General features: G+C 40.4%; 1 protein-coding gene across 2 annotated transcripts in view; it reads right to left on the minus strand.

Annotated features, from left to right (window-relative positions):
• The window catches only part of RGS22 (regulator of G protein signaling 22), a 742,354-nt gene that overhangs the window by 107,163 nt on the left and 613,711 nt on the right, over positions 1 to 21,480 (minus strand). For both annotated transcript variants that reach the window (XM_069220550.1, XM_069220549.1), the window contains exons 23-24: positions 14,934 to 15,068; positions 14,455 to 14,523 (exon numbers count right to left, since the gene is read on the minus strand). In XM_069220550.1, coding sequence (XP_069076651.1) covers positions 14,455 to 14,523; positions 14,934 to 15,068 — 204 coding nt within the window. The remainder of the gene's footprint in view (positions 1 to 14,454; positions 14,524 to 14,933; positions 15,069 to 21,480) is intronic.

Genomic DNA, 21,480 nt, shown 5'->3' on the forward strand with positions numbered 1-21,480 from the left:
GGGTGCCACCACACTAAATTAATAATCCAATTTCTTCCAAACATAATGCCAAAGTGGGGATCCCTGACATGTATTGCCAACTATAAAGATATGTATTTGTTTCATGTGACTTTCCTAAATTGACATGTGAGGTAGATTCTGTCCATGTAGGACCACTGTCAATTTGAGGTATTGATGAAATTGACAAGTTGGTGTTTGGAGACCAAATTTGTGAATTTAGCAAAATTGTAAAGCTGATATTTTGGAAGACATAAAGTTATTTTGAAAAATTTACAACCTGTAATGTTAGGAAATACATTTTTTTAGCCAAAATAAAAAGACCTGTTGTTTTAGAACACAGTGGTTTTTCTGCAGAAGCTGCCGTTGATAGATTCTCAATCTACAGATGCCAATCAGCTCCATCCATCCCACTTATCCTTCTCAGTCTAGGCAAACTGCTACCACTCTCCCCTTGGTAACCGAGCAAATCATGTTCTCACATCCTACAGGTGGGCAAATCTTCCTTGACAGTTTCAAATTCAGGTATTACTGTATATAAATACTACATAACACATCCGTAGAGGATACAAATAGGAAATCAGAAAACACAGTGTAATTCTCTACAAAATTTGTGATGCAAAATAACAGCTAATACAATGAATTGCATACTCAAATATAGAAATATTCATGCATACAAGAATAACGCTAAAGAATCTTCTGGAGGGTCCTCATTATAGAACCTAAAATGGGGTTAGTTACCTCCAAAGGAGGTTTATTGTTGATCAGACCTCTCTTCCAAAATAACTTGCCACTATTTTAAAAATTAACAACTCTTTTGCAGATAACATTTGTTTCCTCTCTAAGAGAACACAGAATTGGTTCATTGCATCTGTGTTTAGCCTAGGGTCTGATTTAGATGTTGGTGGTAAGGTTCCTGCTGTCTGTTTTCCAATTGAAACCTGCCCGACGTGATATCGATCTACCCGCCGTATTTAGATGTTGGTGGTCCCATAGACTTTAACCTGCCCGAGTCCCGCCAACTCTGCCAAGGAATCCCATCTGCTTCCACATGCTATAGGAAAGAATGGCTGACAGCAGGACTTCAGCCACACTTACCGCTGAGCAGATTTGGATGTGCCTTACCTCCTAACAAAAAGTGGCGCTCCAACCTCCACTTCTTACTTGGCAGATTCAGGGGGAAATGGGATGAAAACTCATCTATTCTCCCAATTCTACTTCTGTTTTTTGACCGGACATGACTGGAAAGGACCCTCTGCCGCTGCTGTCATGGGACCCCAGAGAAAACATGACCCTCCTTGTCACTGGACACGATGCTAGGCAACCTGCACTGGCTGTGTACGTTGCGGGGGGTCAGTGATCATGGGCACAGACCCACAGCTGACATATACATGTTACAGTATTTTTTTAAAATTATTGTGACATGCATATGTCGGGAATATGGGTGGGCCAGACACGGGTGGGGACACACTGGTACACAACACATATCGAACACATCCACAACTGTCATTATGGTGCCAGTATTCATTGGCAAATGAATGCTGGCACCAGAATGATGGTACATTCACACTTGTCAAATGTGCCCTATGTGTGCACATTGCAAGGGGACATGTCCCTGTCATGTGCTTGAGTTTATGTGTGAGTCTAAACATGTATATGTGTGTGTGATGCGATTCGCTGGGTAAGGTGGAGGGAGGTGTAGTGTGTGATGTGGTTGTGTCAGTATGTGTGCCACTGGCATATGGCATGGATGTTGTTGTGTATGTTGTTTTGTGTTGGTTCCTGCAGAACTCAGGAGCATGTTGTTATGTGGTGATCACTGTTGTGATGTGTGTAGTTGTGCTTGTGTGTGAGTGTGTTTATGTAGATGAGTGTGTTGGTTGATGTGGTTGTATCGTGTGTGGGTGCAGCGTCACTAGTGATTGTATGTTGTCTGATGTATGTATGTGTATGTGCGTTTGCTGGATGTAGGTGCTGTGTTGTGGTGTAATGGCAATGGATAATGGTATATATGTGGTGTGTTCTGTCGTGTGACGCAGGGGGAAGCACATGTGAGGGCTAGAGAGTGTGTGTGTGTGTGCAACTTACCTCTTTTCCATGGTCACTGGCACTGTCCAATTTCCATTGAATCCAGCGAGGTCCCTATCCATCAGCAAACCACGTCAGTACACCGCCTGTCCAACTGTAACATTTAAATATGCCAGCGGGAACCCACCTGCCTGATGGCTAGTAAGGGCTCTCCATTGAGCTGGTTTTCTGCTCAGTTGCAATACATCTAAATACAGCAGATGGAAGACTAGCGACTTGGCGGTCTTCATGGGTCCGCCGCTGACGCAGCTTGACGGTGCGACACCTAAGATCTAAATCAGACCCTTAGTCTAAAACATTTCTTTCAAATAAAGAATTATTAAATCCTTCAAACATGGACATATTTAAACTATGTAAATAGTTTTACTAGATGTGCTCTCTGTCTTCGCTATCCCATACCACCTTCCAAAGTGTCCCAGACATTTGGTTGTTTGAAAATTGAATTTTACAAAGACATAACTACCTGAAGGCCCATTATAAGGAAACATACATGGAAATAGATATTATGGGTCAAAAGTAAACTACCAAATTTTAATTTTACAGAGTTTACTTAACTTGCTTTGGACAGTCTTACTATAGATCTGTTAGCTTGAACTGCTTCTTCGTAAGGGACAAGTCATTTCAGTTCTCAGAAAAGCCATAGAAACTTATTGTGTATTTTATTTTGGAGATTACCTGAGCATATCTGTATCTCAATAAAAAGAAACTATTCTAATTTGTTATGTGGACAAAATCTTAATCAATTGAAATAGCATTATTTAGCTACCTATACTGAACTTCTACAGACAGATAATCTGCTAAATTCAAGGCAGATCAGGCATTGTGGGGACAACATCTTAATTTAAACAGCTTTTTGAACAATCTGCATTCTAGTAGGTCTAAACCTAGAGGGTTTTTACTAATGTAAACTTGAGCACAATAAAGAAGGATCACAATAATTTCTCAGTCAAAAACCGTTAAAACTGGTTTACTCGATCCTCCTCCAAAATTCACATGAATCTTTTTAAGACCAGTGCCTACCAGTGGTAGACCATTTCTAGACAGTGTCTCTTCAAGCCTCATGTTGCTAGAGAAATCCTAAAGTTCTCCCACCCCTCTGTATGTGAAAGAGCAGTGCCACTGATGAGACAAAGAGAAATGAAACATATAGGGTGTCATTATGACATTGGCGGTAAATGCCGCTGACCGCCACGGTGACGGCCGTCAACACACCGTCGCCGTGGTTAACAGCCGCCAACCGCATTATGACCGTAGACGGAATCCCACCAGAAGGCTGGCGGTATTCCGCCGATGGTCATGGCGGCAGACAGCGGTAAGGTGGCGCAGCGCTACGCCAGAAAAACACCGCCTACCGTTTCATAAGCCATGATACGGCCTGGAGGTGATTTGCTGGCGGACGCTGCTGCTGGCAGCAGCGCCGCGTCCCATCTCCTGCCGGAGGACCCCCTGCAAGCAGGTAAGTCGGGTTCTCCGACAGGAGTGGGGGGTGTTGTGTGCGTGTGTGGGGGGGGGGGTGTGTGTCTGTTTTTGTATGCGTGCATGCAGGTGTGAGTTGCATGGAATGCATGCATGAATGAATGAATGTGAGTGTACGTGTATGTTGTGAATGCGTGTTTGCTACAATGTATGTTAGTGTGTGTTGCGGGGTGTGGGTATGTGTGCGTGGGTGGATGTGGGTATGCATGTGTGTATGACTGTGTATGTGTGCGCGTGTGGGTGTGTGGATGTCAGGGGGTCAGGAGAGGGAGAGGGAGCGGGAGGAGTGCTGGGGAGGGGCATGGGGGGGAGGAGACCCCTATCAGTGCCAGGGAAGGAGTTCCCTGGCACTGATAGTGCCTACCGCCATGGTCTTCAGTGTGGTAGATTTGCCACGAAAACCATGGCGGTAGTCAGGGTCATAATCCGGAGGATGGGACTGTGATGGCTGCCTGGCTGGAGGCCAAAGTCTCCAGCCCAGAGGCTGTTTCCACCCTGGCAGACGGAGTGGTACATTGGCGGTTTGGCTTGAGCCAAACCGCCAAAGTCATAATTTAGGAAACGGTACCACCAGCCTCTTGGCAGTCCCTTTCCCCAAATTACCGCTGTCCGCCAGGGTTGTAATGACCCCCCTAGTGTCATCTCTCACACCTGTGCCCTCATCCCCACAATTATGATCTACTGCTGTGCCCTGGCACAACAGCCATCCGTATGTTAGGTCAGGTTTAGCCAGACTCCCACCTATCAGAAATCACTGGTAAAACAAAAGTGACAAGTCTTACAGAAGCCAAAGAGTATGTGGTCAGTCATAAGACAGCAAGGGAAGCTATGGCTGAAAGGAGGTTGGCACACAAGTCCATAGTACTGGATGGAGCCATAGGGACACAGACTCGAGCAGTTCCAGGACAGCATTGGAATACCACTTTAGGCCCAGGAAGGCTTACAGGGCACTAGGAGAAGAGTCAGGATAAGAAACCCCACCTCCACAATATCTCTGCCTAGCAACATTAGTTGGTGGTTTACTATTCCCGGTTTGTATATGACTGCATTCTTGCCTGGTTAGAATTTTGCTGTTTCTTCTTTCCCTCCAGAGGTGCTGTTTCCCTGACCTGTGTTCAGAAGAACACCTCCCTTTCCACACCTCTTACTAGGCATCATCTTTCATACTGCTTCACTTTTACTGGAGCTCTTTCTGACTGATTGCACGTTTCAGCTTGGTTCTCCTGCAGTCCACAGGTTGCTGAGGTGTGGGGGTGCAGCATTTTCCACTGCCACTGCACTCAATCTACTGCATACATTACCTGATGTAGTCTCCATGTAGTCACCTGATGTAGACCATCCATTGTGTTGACAGACCTCAGCGTGGCCTTGCGGACTACCTGTATTGAAATTCATGAATATGCCAACTGCACCTTCTCTCTCTCTATCCCCAACCTCTTTTTCTAAAGGTTATCCCTTGGCACTGATTCTGACAGGCTTTGTTGAACACCCTAAGGGGGAGTGAGGGAGATTCACATCTGCTGTACTAAGTCACCCTCCATCCGCTCTTGAAACAGCATCCCATTAATTCTGACTGTACAATATGCATGTCCCATGGAGGGAAACCCTTTCAAATGATCTATATGAAATATTAAGGTACAGGAATTTTTAAGTATCATGTTTAAGACGATTTGTGGTCTGCAGGAATCATTCCAAATGTACATTAACAAATCAAAATTGTGAGCCAAATAGAGCTAGGTAACTAATGTAAGGTAATACTCCTTCTGTCAGTCAACTTTAGCTAGACCCACGTTTTGCTTTGTAATTCAGCCGTTAAGTGTAGTAGGCCTGGATCTAAGCCCCATGAGTCTAATAAAGCCCAAAGTTGTCTGCCCATTTTGCCAAACACCATTGAGTAGTTGACACAGCATACTGTTTTTATCTTCCATGCACATATCCTTTATGTTAGGATAATTAAGGTGACAATATTGTTGACAGCTAACATTTATGATCTGAATTCTGCCTGGTGGAAAGTTAATATGTTTTCATCTTGTTTCTGCCCATTTTGCTGAAAAAAGGCTGATGGGTGTTTTGCTAAAAGATTTCCATCTGAATCTAGTAATGCAATTAATTTTTTATTTGATTTATATTTATAGAGTGCAACAACTACCAATAGGAATTAAGGAGCCAGAGTCACCGTAGTCTGATACAGGAAGACAGCACATCATCTATATTTGATAGTAGGAACTGCCTAAATAGTGTACAGCCAGGTCTTAAGTACCTTTCGAAAAGACAAATAAGGCAATAAGCAATAACTGATGGATATTTCTGGTCCTCTTTTATATATGATTTGTAATATTGAGCCTTTCCATGAGGGGAGTACCTGGCCTCTTTGTATAATGGAACTGACTACCAGGGTCAAGAAATGACTCAAATTTCCTGCATCAAATTTCATACCGGTAATCCGTATACCCTTTGGGGCCTGAGAAGCATGTGGTGTTTGCTGTTTCAACTCGCATGATAAGAAAGTGGCTCAAAGCCCATTTATATTCTGTGTTGTTTTTTTGAGGTTCATCCTTTCCATACAGATTTAGCAAAAAGTCCTTCCACACCTAGTAGGAAGTATGACAATCACCTACATTTTTGTGAGTGTTTATAGAGAACCTGACTAGGACCAACATTTATTTATTAATATTTGTGGAGACCAATATTTATGAGTATTTGTAGATATTATAGATGACTGTAAAACTGTCCAGGAAGTTTCTTGATTACTTATTTTCGTTCTAGCAAACTTCTTCCCTAAATGATTTCTTTGTTGTTTGATTTTTATGTCCATTGTTAAAGATTGTTCTGTCATAAAAAGTTGTCTTACGCTTTTTATGTATACGTTTGTTTAGTTTTTGAATGGCGGTGAGACTTTACCTTAGCGCATTGTCATTAACTTATTTTGAATTGTCTGCTGATGACAAAAAATTGGTAGTAGGTATTTAGAAAAGTTGTTAGTTCAAAATCGTTCTTTCGCAAGTGTTGATCCAGGCCTAAGATGTTCCATGAGCATATCTTTATGCTGCCTGTGCGGTAAATAGAATGGAAAAACCTAATATCAGGAGTACCAAGGGAGGGAAGCTGGATTTAAGCATGAACTCCAGTTTCTTCCATGTGGTTGCGATTCTATGTTTACGACATCAATTGGAAAAATTTACTCACACCAAGTCTTTTTCTTTTGTTACAAATATCATTAAACTATATACTTCATTTGATGCTGTTTTATTCAGGTTCTTTAAAAATGTTGTATGATTCAGGACCAAGGACATCATTGTGTACGTCTGATTCTTGGTCTCCCGTCTTAGGAAACAGGGATACTTTTTGTCGTCCACTAGTTTCAAATTAATTCCCTACTCATACAGATCTGTACTCTTATCTAGCATTTTTGAACAGCAAGTGTTTGTGGAAAAACTTGTGTGGGCGAATTCTTTCCCTGACTTTTTATCTAGTAGAAATTGAATATTTGTCATATCTTGTGAGTCACCTTTTTTCAGTTCCATAAATCAGTGCACTATCTTAAGAATATTGTAGCTAATTAGAATCCTTCGGATTCATAATTAGCACAAAATCAATTTGTAGCAAACTACTGATGTCATCTAGGTTTGCCATAACAGGTGATATTTCATGTTTCCAATAGTCCCATAGTTTGGTTTTTCTGTGTAAACATGCCATTATTATCATCTGCATATTCGGTCTTGATCCTGAGACATTTATCAGACATCGATGGTTCCCATTAATATTAAGATAACTGCTGGAGATACTTTTAATTTCTTTGTGACCCTCAATATTGTTTGCTCTTTTGTTATCATCCTCTGGTTCTTGGAGTGTTTTTGCTAAAACCACAATCCCATTGGAGATTTCAGTTAGAAGATCCCTGTTGCTTTGTAAATTTGCAGGTAGCTTGGGATCTATTTTGTTATACTTGCACCTGTGATGTTAAAGTAGTGAGATTACAAGAGAGCCCAGTGATTTAGATGAACTTTCTCTTTCCATTGTAGTAGCTGTAAATTCTTAATAGTTACGATGTTGTCTTTTAAATTTGTTCTTGAGATATTGAATTTTTCAGAGAATCATTTGATGCGTAAATAATTCCCCAGATTTTCAGGAGATTTCAACATTTCTGTTCGACTTGTTTTTTTTTTAATACTTGTTGAATTTTCCATACTACTTGATTCTTCAAATGTTGAAACACTGTGGATGACACAGTTGGGAATAAATTCTACTGGCAGACCCTTTGGTGAAGTTAATTGTTTTTTTATGAGCGTCAATGATTGGATACATTTATTGTTCTAAGGACTCAGTTTAGAGAGTTCTTATTTAATTTCCTTAATTTTTAACCATCACTTACGTACATCTGATTGTAATTCATCAGGATGTCCATCTATGATTGTGATTACAAGTGTAAAACTGTTCAGTTTGTCTTGTTTGTAACAGCCTTGAGATCACATAAATTCTCAGACTCCAATATTTTATAAAGCTTAATATTTTTAAAGCTCGAAATTAAAGGAACATTATGATTAGTGATCAGTATGCAAAAAAATCTAGAAATCAATGTTCTCTCCCACCGTAGTGCAGGATGGTGGTTCTTTTTTCTTCTTCCTTTGAAAGTGGAAGGTTGCTTTTATGCTGTGTCCTTGCCTGACTTTCACATTCGATTAAAGGTCATTGTTTATGCAGGTGCCTCTTACATGAGAGTGTATTTACCTGCTGGTGCTGGTCTTTGCTGTATCCTGTGATTAGGACCGAAGGAAAATCCCTTTTCATTTCCAGCTCCACCAATATTTGTGTGGGATCAAAGAATCCAAAAAAGGAAAGAATATGGTAAACGCAACTAAGAAGACTACCACATTTTTACGCCATGACACTAACCTACCTAAGGTAAGTCAGATGTACTCTTTCTGTACTACTCACATTTGAAGGGCTTATCAAAGATTATCTGACTAAGTCTAGCAAATCTTCTCTTGGGAGGCACTCTACGAACTGGCCCAAAGAGCTGCATACTGAACACTGTACAGAGTAATCACGCTGAAGTGGCCACCTTCATAATAATCTATGACATTTATTAATCTACTCTTCTTTTCAGGGGTCTCCGAAGGAGTCGATCCCAGCACTTTCAACTTCACTCTTGGTGCTGTCACTATTAGACAGCATGGAACAGGATCTTCTGTAAGGAATTCCAAATCTGGATATAAAGGCTGACATTTCTATCCTTGTCTTTTCTTTTTCAGGCATTATGAAGCTGAGATTAAGAAGGAACCCAACACGCATTCAAGAAGCCCTGGCACTAATGGGAATAAAAATGTGCTGGACTGCTTTGTTGTTTGTATTTCAAAGACAACAGATATTCAAACAACAGGTGTGTGAATGGCAATATTCAATATTTTATCAGTCTATTGTCACCCCCAGAGCTCCGAGGTGTCTCATATGAGTTGACTACATAGAATCTTTCATCAAACATCTTGTCAGTGTTTTTTCTTCATTCCTTCTATGTATAGCAGAAATGTCTTTAGGACATAATTTCCTGAGGAGTTCCTTCCTGGAACAACTTTGAAAATTAAGCAGACTGAACTCCTTTTCCTTAAGATGGAACTCCCAGTTGCATTTGTTAATGGTTTAGTAAAAAGCGGTTGAATGCTTCTTTTGTGTCTAAAGTAGAACATTTTTATTAACTACTTGTCCTCTTTAGTGTTCTAACTAGAAAAGAAGCTCACAGGAGCCAGCTACCTGGTCACTGGGGCTGGCATCTATGGGTGGTGAGTCAGTGTATCTTCGCCCTTGCACTCAATACGCAGTGATAACTTTCTTCATGCCTAAATGTGTTGATTTTGGCACTCTTGTGGGTGTGCCATCTTGAGGACCTGCCCTAGGGGGCAGTGCAAAGGAGCTAGGCAGAATGGAAGGAAGGATGTCAAAAAGGTACTTATTCTCACACCCACCACCTGAGAAAGTGCCATTAAACAGAAGAAGAAGGCATGGCTAGCCTTCAATCCATTTCTATTCTAGATTGCTGCAATCTAATTATTTGTTGCCATTTTCCCCAATCCAAAATGGAGCTAAGCTGATTTCCTGTGATGTTATGTCATTCCTAGGCCATATATAAGAGGCTTAGATCAGAGCAGGTTGCATTCCGGTGCTCGTGTATTCCTATTTTTCATTGTTTTCATCACAAATTAATATTCCATTGTGTCCCTACATTTTTCTTCCTTTTTTCCAGCAAGATTCCTTGTTGGATAGCTCTTTTGGAAGGCTCTGTAACATGGTCTCTTTCAACCCTGTTTCAGGGTAGAATTGGTGACGTGCTTTTCAACACTTGTATACTCGCCCTTAATCAAGAAGTACCAGTGTTACCTCAAAGGTTTTTTTTGCCGTTTATGGCTTTTTCTTCCTGACTGGGATGCACTTATAGAAACACTTGTCACCCTTCAAGTGCATACAAGTACAGGGTGGCACCAGGGCTACTGAGGTCTACACAGTTTCCGGTCCTTGACCGTGAGAGCAATTCATATTGTAGAAGAAGCTTGCTTACAAGCATGGCTATGAGAAACCAAAGGAATTAAATAAAGGTATTACCTGCTACACAAAGAAGGTAGTACCTTCTACACAAAAGTATTCCATTGTTTTTCTCTAAACCATTGGTTCTGAAATTTTTGACTTCAGTGGATCCCCCACTTAATCATTACTTGAATCCAGGGACGCACAATGAGTCATTATAGGAGACTGGGGACCCACTCCCAGCCTAAGCCATTTCTGTGAGTTCGACCTCAAAACAATACCCACAAGTACACAGACAAGCATACACCATACAAATGCTCATATATTTAAATATTTTGTGGAATTCACAATCAAATATAGAATAAGTTTTCAATTTTTCTTCTTTATTTGTATATACTTTATTAATTTTGATTGCTTAGTATTATTTAATTTTGTAAAACTGTCACCCACCCCGAGTAGGCCTCGCAGACTCCCAGGTGTTCTCAGACCACAGGTTATGAACCACTGCTCTAAACTATTATCAAATGGAACTGGGATTTCTATCACAAGGAAAGGGAGTGCAATCTGCTTAGTGTATAAAATGATTTATATTACTGGGTTTTCATGCGTACCTAGAAGAAATAATATCTCCTCCTTGTGGTTCTTCTACAACCCTTCACATTCTTGAATGATGCTCATGTGGGCAGTCATAACTGAGGCCTCTTGTGACGGTATGGATGATTTTGTGATATTGGTTTCATATGTCTCTGCTTTCTCATAACAGGCCACTGTTATATAGGTGTCAATCAAGATAGTTGGGCTGTGTCTGTGACCAGAGTCGCAGACATCTTCAATAATATCTGCATTTCTTCCATAGTGCCTGGTGTGGTATTTAGTAGAGATGGAACTTCTGTATCACTTGCAGATGCTGGGATGAGCGACTGTGCCTCAGCTGAGGGCTCTTGAAATTCTGGAGATGTAGATAGTTATGACCTTGCTCCATATTTTGTGGCTCAACATAGCAGAGTGCAGGATCAAGAAAGGCTACAGCAGGAGAAATTCAAAATTCTAAATTCAAAGTGATTGGCTAACCTTGGCATTAAGGACACCCTTGAAAATGAACATCTGAACATCAAACTAGAATGCTCAGAATCTCTTGATGTTGAGTCCCTCAAATAATACAATTTCAAGGGCCAGATGTACAAAATACTTATTTTGCATTTCCTAAATAGCGACTACTTAGAAATCGCTATTTGGGAAATGCAAAATTGTATAGAGATTCCCTCATTGCAATTCCTACAGTGTAGGAATCACTATCAGGAAATCACTATTAAGTTAATACCAAACTATTTGTTCCTATGGGCTTAGAGGCCCATAGGTACGAATGGTTTAGCATTTCCTGATTTGCAATTTCCTAATACGAATTTGCAAATTAGGAAATACTAAAGCAAGGGTGACGTTCAGCCTAAAGCCCCCTGCTTGCTGCACCCCGAAAAAAGTGGTGCACATGTAAAGCGCACGCATGCCCTATGGGCATGCATGAGCTTTAATGAACTTCATAAAAAAGCAATTTCAGGTGCTTTTTAAAAAAAATTGCACATGGTTACTATCGACTTGAAGTCGATAGTAATTGCATTTCCTAATTGCTCATTTTGCATTAGGATATGCTTTGTATATGTGCCAAGAAATCATGAATAGGAAATCCCTATTTGCAATTTCCTAAAAGCCTTTGTACATAGGAAAAGGCTGTTTTGCATTTCTTAATTGGCCGAAATAGCAATTTGGCCCGTTAAGAAATGCAAAAGGCCTTTGTATATCTGGCTCCAGGAGTCTTAATTTCCACAGTCAGCAAGAATGGCAGCAGCACTGAGGTAGAGTTTGAACCATAGGTTGAGGGGTTTTGGGATGGTGAGTGGTGCGCTGGGTTCTATTTAGGTAATGTGGAGGAGGAATGAAGATGACAGGTTTCCTCAAAGTAGTGTTTTTAGTTTAACGTTCTCTCCTCATACAAATTGCATCATTATTTGAAAGGTATAAATTAAAAAAGGTGCTCCTAGATCCTATGCATATGCAAAAATATGGAATCATTTTTGAATTCAGAGTAAACGAAGGAGAACCACAATTTCGCCAGGAACACAGCACACAATTTTGGTCTTCTTTGGAGAAATTTAAGATCGAGGATAATTCTTATTTTTAGTGTAAGGCAGCAGAGGAACAATCACTAACTGGCTATTTGACTTTCGACTACTGACTGTTTGCCTGAATTGGCAACTTTCACTAGTATACAGCAGCTGAAATTATCACTGCTTTTCTCTCACTGGTGCACGTCAGGAATTGACGTCAGTAGCCACACAACCAACCAGTGATCAGGACACTCACACTGAATGTGCTTTCGTGCTTTCAGCAAGCAGAAACATTTGTTTTGGGCTACTCTATATGGATTTTAATACATGGTTTTCTTTTCAAGATCCAGTGTGAAAAGGTCCGTGTTTTTGAGAGGATTCACTATTGTATTGTTTCTCTAGCCAGGCAAAAGATTCCTGAATTAGGGGCACTAAGGCCCTCATTGACAGCGGCTCAGAATATCGGCCGGTATTTCCTTAACCTGGGAACTACTAAAAATGGGGTTTCAGTAATTCCAGAGTGGGGAAAATACAGCCCATGTTGAGTAGGATCCTGAGGGTCCACTTAGACATGAGGAATTACCTGTGGGTACCGATAAATTCGGCTCGGATTTCTCTGGTAATTCAACATTTTAACCTGAACATTCATATAGTGAAAGCAGTTGAAATCTGCAGGCGGAGAGTTAACAGCTATGTAGTGTTCTCACAGATGTAATTCCAATGGGGCCTGTGACTAATGTTATGCCCCCATAAGAAATAAGGGTCTCATTACGAGTTTGGAGGACCCAATGCTGGACCGCCAAACTCATGGTGGTGGCAGCCCCCCTGCACAAGGTTTCCGCCGGCCGGACCTGGCTGACTGGCAGAATACTTGAAATAGAGCATTCCCGCCGGTCAGTCTGCCGAGAACAGCGCTACAAGATAGCACTTGGCTCCCTTAAAGGAGCCGAGTGCTATCTCGTAGCAGAGAGGGGGCCGACCAGCACCCTCGGAATGCACACTGTGTGCGTAGGAAGGGGCATCCGGGAAATCCCTGCACTACCTTTCCACCAGCCTTTTCATGACAGGGTCCCAGCCATGAAAAGGCTGGCGGAAAGGGGGGTTGTAATCAGCATGGTGGCGCTGAGTTTAGGACCATCATGGCTAATTACAAGCCCAACCGCCGTCATGTCGTCGGGAACCATGTTCCCGGCGGGGACGGCGGTCTTTTGGTGGTCCGACTGCCAAAGTCATAATATGGCGGTTCGACTGTCAAATCCACGGCGGCGCAGTGAGTCTGGCGGTCTTTAGACCGCCAGACTCATAATGAGGCCCTAGGTGACCACTTGTAATGAGGAAATAAGGCCGTCTCTAACAAGGACTGAAATTCCTGTGGACTGTTGAATTTGACAAATGTGCTTTACATGTTATAATCCATTTCCAATCTGTTTCTTTTTACCTATTTTGTACACACTTAATTTGATTTTATACATTGAGTCTATCTTTGAATTTATCAGTTAGTACACCCCATCTTTCCTATTAAAAGTATTTGAAGCCTTCATGCTCTGATCATTTTACATGCTCAGCCACAGGACATCAAGGTAAATAACTCTTTTTTGATGATTTAAAATGAGCTGCTTGTAAAGCTTAGGCTAATATAAAACTTAACTTTGGCGCTGGACATAATGCACTGGTAGTAAGACATAGCTTGTGACTAATGTCTTTTGTAGCAACCTATAACCTCAAGGAAGTGTTCTAGCCATGACTGACGTTTTCTGTAATGCAAGATGATTCTATATCATATAATATGTAAATCTCAGCTTTATTCATGAAGAATACTTCATGGCATACCTTTTACACATAGTGATATAGCACAGCCATAAACACTGCTAGTCAGAAGGCAGTGAGTGAATGTTGATAGGCATTATCATTACCTAAATACAATATGATTTAAATCTGAAAAAATAATATAGTCTGGAAATCTGAGCAATAGATCCTAAATATTACCTGAGTGGGCAAAAGGACGTGATAAAAAAATCTGTCATATCAGAAGATTTCATGTAGGGAAAATGGTCACACAAATGGGTAAATGCAGACCCTCAATAGTAGCACATGCAAATCACAATGCACGGATATACATTCACTTAGCTGGCTATGATGCATATCATCCAAGCGGCAAAGTTCGATAGTAGGCATTCAATTGCTAAGTACTAATCTTTCACAACACTTTTCGGAGGAAAGGCAAATATTGTTTTTTAAAGCATGGACTTTACATACTGTGCTAATTTGCACATACCTCTAGTACTCCTACATCTTGTGGTGATATGTTCAAATCTTTGAAGTTCCTTGATGAGTCAAGTCCTCCCTAGTCAAGTACAAGAAACAAAGTACACGCCCATTAATTCACAATTTAGGTGATTTCCCCACCCTATACATCTCACCAAAGCACAGCAAACCCGCCCCCTCCTCCCCGCCACAGACCCGGCTGCTGTAAGACTTGTAGGGTTCAACATGCTCAACGCCATCACTCAGCCCAGGATCTTAATAAACATGTGAGGTTAAGGGTCTTCCTAAATGTTTGTGAGGGAGACATCCCCCCCTTCACCAATAGGTGAGGTAAAAGCAATTTTTATAGCTACAATGGAGAAGTTCACCTGCTACCTAAATACAGAATACAAATAATGAAAGATTGTTTTAATTAAATCATACCTGATGACTGCTGATTTGTGATGAAATACAGTTAAAATGAAAAACGTCCAGGTCACAAGTTCTCACCTCCTGCACTTTCAATTTCCTCTTCTTCTTATCTCTTTTTCTTTCCAACTCAGGCAAGGTCTTCTCATCAGATAAGTTGCTCCGGAAATCACAAAATTCATGCCAGAATGAGAACAAAATGCTAAAAATCGCCATCTAACCAAGGGACAATAAAAATTTATGTTAATAGGAACTTCAAAGGTGCCTTTTCACGCTTGTGTATGTATTTTAAAGAAAGGGTTACCTACTTAAAATGCTTGTTCTATGGAATAACTTCATTGATGTTGTACAGAGTAAAAATTATCACCCATTTGTGAGATCCCAAAGCACTTTAAAAAATAAATAAAATATCTTCTAGCAATGTTTATGTATGCCAACCTTCTGGCAAAACTGACTGAGTTTAATTTTTGTCTCTTTTCAAAAGAATACAGTTGTAATTAAACATTCCATAAGGGCTAATCGATTATTTTCTAATTACATTTTAGGGGAAAAGGTAAGGAAACAGAGCTAAAAAATGAGCACAAAGCCATTAAGGGAGCGAGCAGCTCTGCTGCCATACAATGTCTTGTAAGCAGTTGTCTCAGTTTGTTTTGACGACACCCAACGTCGAGTCATGACTCTTTTTTGATTAAAAAAAAAATGGAAACCTTCAATCTTATACAGGGTCAATACACTAGGGAGCCTATTCACAAACTGTATTTTATTGTACGTTAGCAGTACTACAAAAGCACTACTAACATACTACAAAAGGCTAATCACAAACCTAAATAAATGCAGAGATTCCCCCACTGCCTCTGCTATCTTTTTCTGTCAGGAGCTGTCCGCCCCAGCTATCTAGTCTCTGCACACAATACATTTTAATAGCAATTGTGAAAGGGACAGAAGGGAGCGGCTGGCAAATGGTGAACACAGACTACAACATGGGAGGGTTTACGGGAGGACACAAAAGAGTAGGCACATTCCACATTCCCATTCACAAACTGCACTTCCAAAGTTACTACATCCATAAGGATCCAAAACAGTCAAACATGTACTCCAGCTAAGAGCTAGCGCAAGTCCAGGACCTCACGGTGCCAACCACTGGGATTGCAACGCTGACCCATAGAAAATAATGGATGTAGAGACTTAAAATAAAAACCAGAAGAAATAATGTTAAATGGAAATATTTAAATTAGTTAAACATATAAGTAAATTTGATTATTAAACAAATTTGAATATAAAATGTTTTATTTAGACTTTAATGATCTATAATAACTTTTAAATTTTTTAAAAGAAGTGTAACATTTATTTTCATTGAAATATAATAACATTTCTAATTAATTCAACACATCACCTATTTTTTTTTTAATACATAACAAAAAAAATCTTTTTTACTTTGCGTGGGATTTCATTTATTTCAACGTTTGAAAAATATTTGTGATTTAATACATCAAAAAATGTTAATTTTAAATGTAAATTAAATTATTACTGCTGTAATTTGTTGCTATTGTTGTAGAAAGAAGCTAATATATAATATAAAATAATAAAGTATAAAATAATTTACTGTTACTATGTGCATTTGAATATTAAGTTTAAAAACCTTTAGATTCTTTCATATATGTTAACCAGTGGAGTTCCACTGCCTACATGTGAATAGTTACTATTAGTAACTTTAAACTATTAACTTATTTTTTGCATATTTATTAAATTATTTTAAATAATGTTCAAGAGTTATTAGAAAATCCTTAAATTAAAATGTTTGTATTGACTTATTATACATAAAAAAGTTCAAAAAGCTATGTTTAGAATTAATAGAAGTGTATTTACATTTCTTCCTAAAAAATTAAAGATGCATTTATTTTACAATAAAATAGGTTATTAAAATATTTTATCATCAAACAATATTTAGTTTTTAAAAGAGATATACATTTGTCAACACTAAACACTAAAAAGTTAAAATGAATCATTTTAATTTAACATTATTTTCCAATGGAGTTCTATTTGAAGATCCTACCTGTATTATTTTCTATTGACGGGTGCTGCAGTATCAGCAGCTGGCCATGTGTGGTGCTGGTCTCACTACTACTCCTTTTTGACTGTATTATTACGTATGCTTATTAACCCTCTTGGGGTATAAGCCATCAAACAGAACTCTCCAGCCATCTCTGTCCCGCGCTTTTCTTTCAATTTGACTCCAGGTGTAACGCATCAGCACCAGGCATTTCTTGGCCTTCCACTTTTCCTTTTCCCATAAGAGTGTCATGTCAGGGCTTGCCTGGTGGTGTTTGATGTTGGACTGTGGAGAGTGTGACCTATCCAGCCCCAGGACCTATTCATGAGTTCTTCATGAGCAGGGGTTGAAATGTTTGCTGCCATAAGTCGTTGTTGCTGATGGTGTTTGGCCAGCAGATTTGGAGGATTTTGTTGATAAGAGTCTGGACTTTATTGGTGGTGGTCCCTGTTGTCCTCCAAATTTCTGCCTGCTCTATACAGAAAGACCAATTTTACATTGGTGTTAAAAAGCGTGATCTTGGTTTGCAGCATTTGGTACTTGGAGCTCCAGGTGTTCTTTATCTGAATGAAGGCAGTCTTTGCTTTACTGATTCTTGCCTTGATGTCGGCAGCTGTGCCGCCTGGCTTGTGCATGACACTGCCCAGGCAAGTGAAGGCCTCAACCTCTTCCAGTGCATCGCCTGCACGAGTGACTGCAGTTGTACTGGGCGTGTTAGCCATCAGGATCTTGTTTTTTCTCCTGTGAATGTTAAGACCAAGTTGTGCTGATGTGGATGCCACATTGTCAGTTTTCTCTTGCATCTGAAGATCGGTATAGGAAAGTCGGGACAAGTAACCTATAAAGTCAAGTTCATCGAGCTGCTTACAAAGTGTCCAATGGATCCCATTTCTTCCCCTTGGGATGGATGTCTTCATGATTCAGTCTATGGCCAGCAGGAAGGGAAAAGGTGAGAGCAAACAATCTTGGCAGACTCTGGTTCTCACGTGAAAGGTTTCTGTGAGTTGTCCTCCTTGGACTATCTTGTAGGTCATTCCCTCGTAAGAGTTTCTGATGATTCTTATGAGTTTATCTGGCAAACTGTAAAGGCACAGGAGGTTCCAAAGAGTCTCTTTGTCAACGCTGTCAAATGACTTATCATAGTCGATGCAGTTGACAGAGGGGTGCTCAATGATAATGTGCAGTGTTGCAACCTGGTCTGTGCAGGAGCTATCTTTGCGGAAGGCAGCTTACTGTTCTTGCAAAAGAACATCAACTTGTATCTTCATTCTGTTCAGGATAACTCTTTTGAACACTTTGCCTAGGGTTGATAGAAAAGTTACCCCTCTGTAGTTAGCGCAGTTACTCAGGTCACCTTTTTTTGGGATCTTAGTAAAGATATCCCTCCTTCCAGTCTGATGGCACCTTTTCCTCTTACCGGATCTTTTTTATTAACTTACACTCGTAAATTGGTCTAAACCCACTTTCAAGGTCTGGGCACCTGTAAGCCTGTTTCTGAATGCTGACATGCCTGCAAACCACACTCAAGGCCAATCTCAGGAACACTGGTGGCAATGGCAAGACCTGCTTACCTCACTGACTGCCGCACCTCAAAGTTAGCATCTTCCTGCTCATCCTCGATTACCAACTGGGATGTGTCAGCCTTGACTCCTTTATAACACCACTGCGCCACTCAGCACAGGCCTGGGTCATAAATCCCAGCCATTACAGGCAGCGCAAATGTTCTGTAGCTGGAGGACATAAGCGATGCCTGGTGTCCTACAGGCGAGTGGAGATGGTGAGCATTTGACTCTCCCGCCTCAGGCCTCTCACCACCTAGGTCTAATCCTCTGCACTAGGAGCATTCCAATGCACAAGACCACATGGAGGCTGGGGCTCACTCAGAGTCCATCTGCAATGCCAGCTGCCAGACATAAAATAATCAACTCTTAGGGGCCTGATGCTTATTTGGTGCCATTTCCTTTACTTCATCCCTTTTTTACTTAAGAGGTTAAAATATCTTGTATCAGCTTTTTGATTTGTGACCATAGCTGTTTTCTATTCAAAAGAAAAACTAGTATTGGCAAAGCCAACAGGCCTGGCTGTCAGCCTTTTGGTTTTGTCAGGGCTTGATTTGCTTTGGCAGTGCTTGATTTGCTTTGCAATTGTGAAGTTGCTGGCCTCTCATCAATCTAAATAACAACACTGGCTAAAATTAAAAAACATTTTTGGTCTAAAAGAAATCACACATTGCCATAGTATTTCCTAGTACTGAAAATATTTTGTGTGCGGATGTGCTCCTTGTGAAACACCAGGATCCCATCACTCACAGCAAAGTTATTCAGAGGGTGACATTGGCTGACCAACTGTTATATGCTGCAGTAAGCAGTATTACAATGTGAATAACACAATGACAGACCACTGAATGACAAGGGATGGCAGGCACATAGATATATTAGAACGATTGAAAAGGCCTAGGATAATGCCAGACATACTTAACAAAATCATTCATATATGCAGATTGGTGGTCCGAGATCTGGCACATCCACAAATCTATTCAATATTCTTGACTATTATTCACAATCTCATGATGGTTATGGTGGATATGGAGGTTTGCCAATCATTTCCCTTTTCAGATTGTACCACATGCATCCACAGAGAATCATGCTTGTGAAGAAATATCCTAGTCCTAACAATTTCAAAATCACCTACACATATCTTATTTAAATAATTTTATAGAGCAGTATTTTGAAAATCTATAAATATATGCTATGATGAACATCTGTGATGCAAGCCTCTGATAACTGCTATGAATTGTCCTTCAAATTTGTACAGAGTACAGTAATGTTGTTGCCATGAAATGGCCAATTTAGAAATAGAGTGATCCCATAAACTACACTAAGTAGTTATATTTATTGATATTCTCATGGTGCACTCACATCAGTTTTCAGGTATAACCTACTTCACCCTAAACAGAAATTGCATTTGTTTTCTCTGTTTTTTATTATTTGTCTGTCGCCACAACAAACACAGATAAACAGCAATGCAATTATCACCACAGATATCAATAGGCTTGGGGCCTATAAATACAAAAAAAAACATTGACTAGACAGAACCTTATAAGTTGAGCAACATTACAGGGAGTGCAGAATTATTAGGCAAGTTGTATTTTTGAGGATTAATTTTATTATTGAACAACAACCATGTTCTCAATGAACCCAAAAAACTCATTAATATCAAAGCTGAATATTGTTGGAAGTAGTTTTTAGTTTGTTTTTAGTTTTAGCTATGTTAGGGGGATATCTGTGTGTGCAGGTGACTATTACTGTGCATAATTATTAGGCAACTTAACAAAATAAAATATATACCCATTTCAATTATTTATTATTACCAGTGAAACCAATATAACATCTCAACATTCACAAATATACATTTCTGACATTCAAAAACAAAACAAAAACAAATCAGTGACCAATATAGCCACCTTTCTGTGCAAGGACACTCAAAAGCCTGCCATCCATGGATTCTGTCAGTGTTTTGATCTGTTCACCATCAACATTGCGTGCAGCAGCAACCACAGCCTCCCAGACACTGTTCAGAGAGGTGTACTGTTTTCCCTCCTTGTAAATCTCACATTTGATGATGGACCACAGGTTCTCAATGGGGTTCAGATCAGGTGAACAAGGAGGCCATGTCATTAGATTTCCTTCTTTTATACCCTTTCTTGCCAGCCACGCTGTGGAGTACTTGGACGCGTGTGATGGAGCATTGTCCTGCATGAAAATCATGTTTTTCTTGAAGGATGCAGACTTCTTCCTGTACCACTGCTTGAAGAAGGTGTCTTCCAGGAACTGGCAGTAGGACTGGGAGTTGAGCTTGACTCCATCCTCAACCCGGAAAGGCCCCACAAGCTCATCTTTGATGATACCAGCCCAAACCAGTACTCCACCTCCACCTTGCTGGCGTCTGAGTCGGACTGGAGCTCTCTGCCCTTTACCAATCCAGCCACGGGCCCATCCATCTGGCCCATCAAGACTCACTCTCATTTCATCAGTCCATAAAACCTTAGAAAAATCAGTCTTGAGATATTTCTTGGCCCAGTCTTGACGTTTCAGCTTGTGTGTCTTGTTCAGTGGTGGTCGTCTTTCAGCCTTTCTTACCTTGGCCATGTCTCTGAGTATTGCACACCTTGTGCTTTTGGGCACTCCAGTGATGTTGCAGGTCTGAAATATGGCCAAACTGGTGGCAAGTGGCATCGTGGCAGCTGCACGCTTGACTTTTCTCAGTTCATGGGCAGTTATTTTGCGCCTTGGTTTTTCCACACGCTTCTTGCGACCCTGTTGACTATTTTGAATGAAACGCTTGATTGTTCGATGATCACGCTTCAGAAGCTTTGCAATTTTAAGAGTGCTGCATCCCTCTGCAAGATATCTCACTATTTATGACTTTTCTGAGCCTGTCAAGTCCTTCTTTTGACCCATTTTGCCAAAGGAAAGGAAGTTGCCTAATAATTATGCACACCTGATATAGGGTGTTGATGTCATTAGACCACACCCCTTCTCATTACAGAGATGCACATCACCTAATATGCTTAATTGG

This window comes from Pleurodeles waltl, chromosome 2_2 (genome assembly GCF_031143425.1).
Source record: "Pleurodeles waltl isolate 20211129_DDA chromosome 2_2, aPleWal1.hap1.20221129, whole genome shotgun sequence".
NCBI classification, from domain to species: domain Eukaryota; kingdom Metazoa; phylum Chordata; class Amphibia; order Caudata; family Salamandridae; genus Pleurodeles; species Pleurodeles waltl.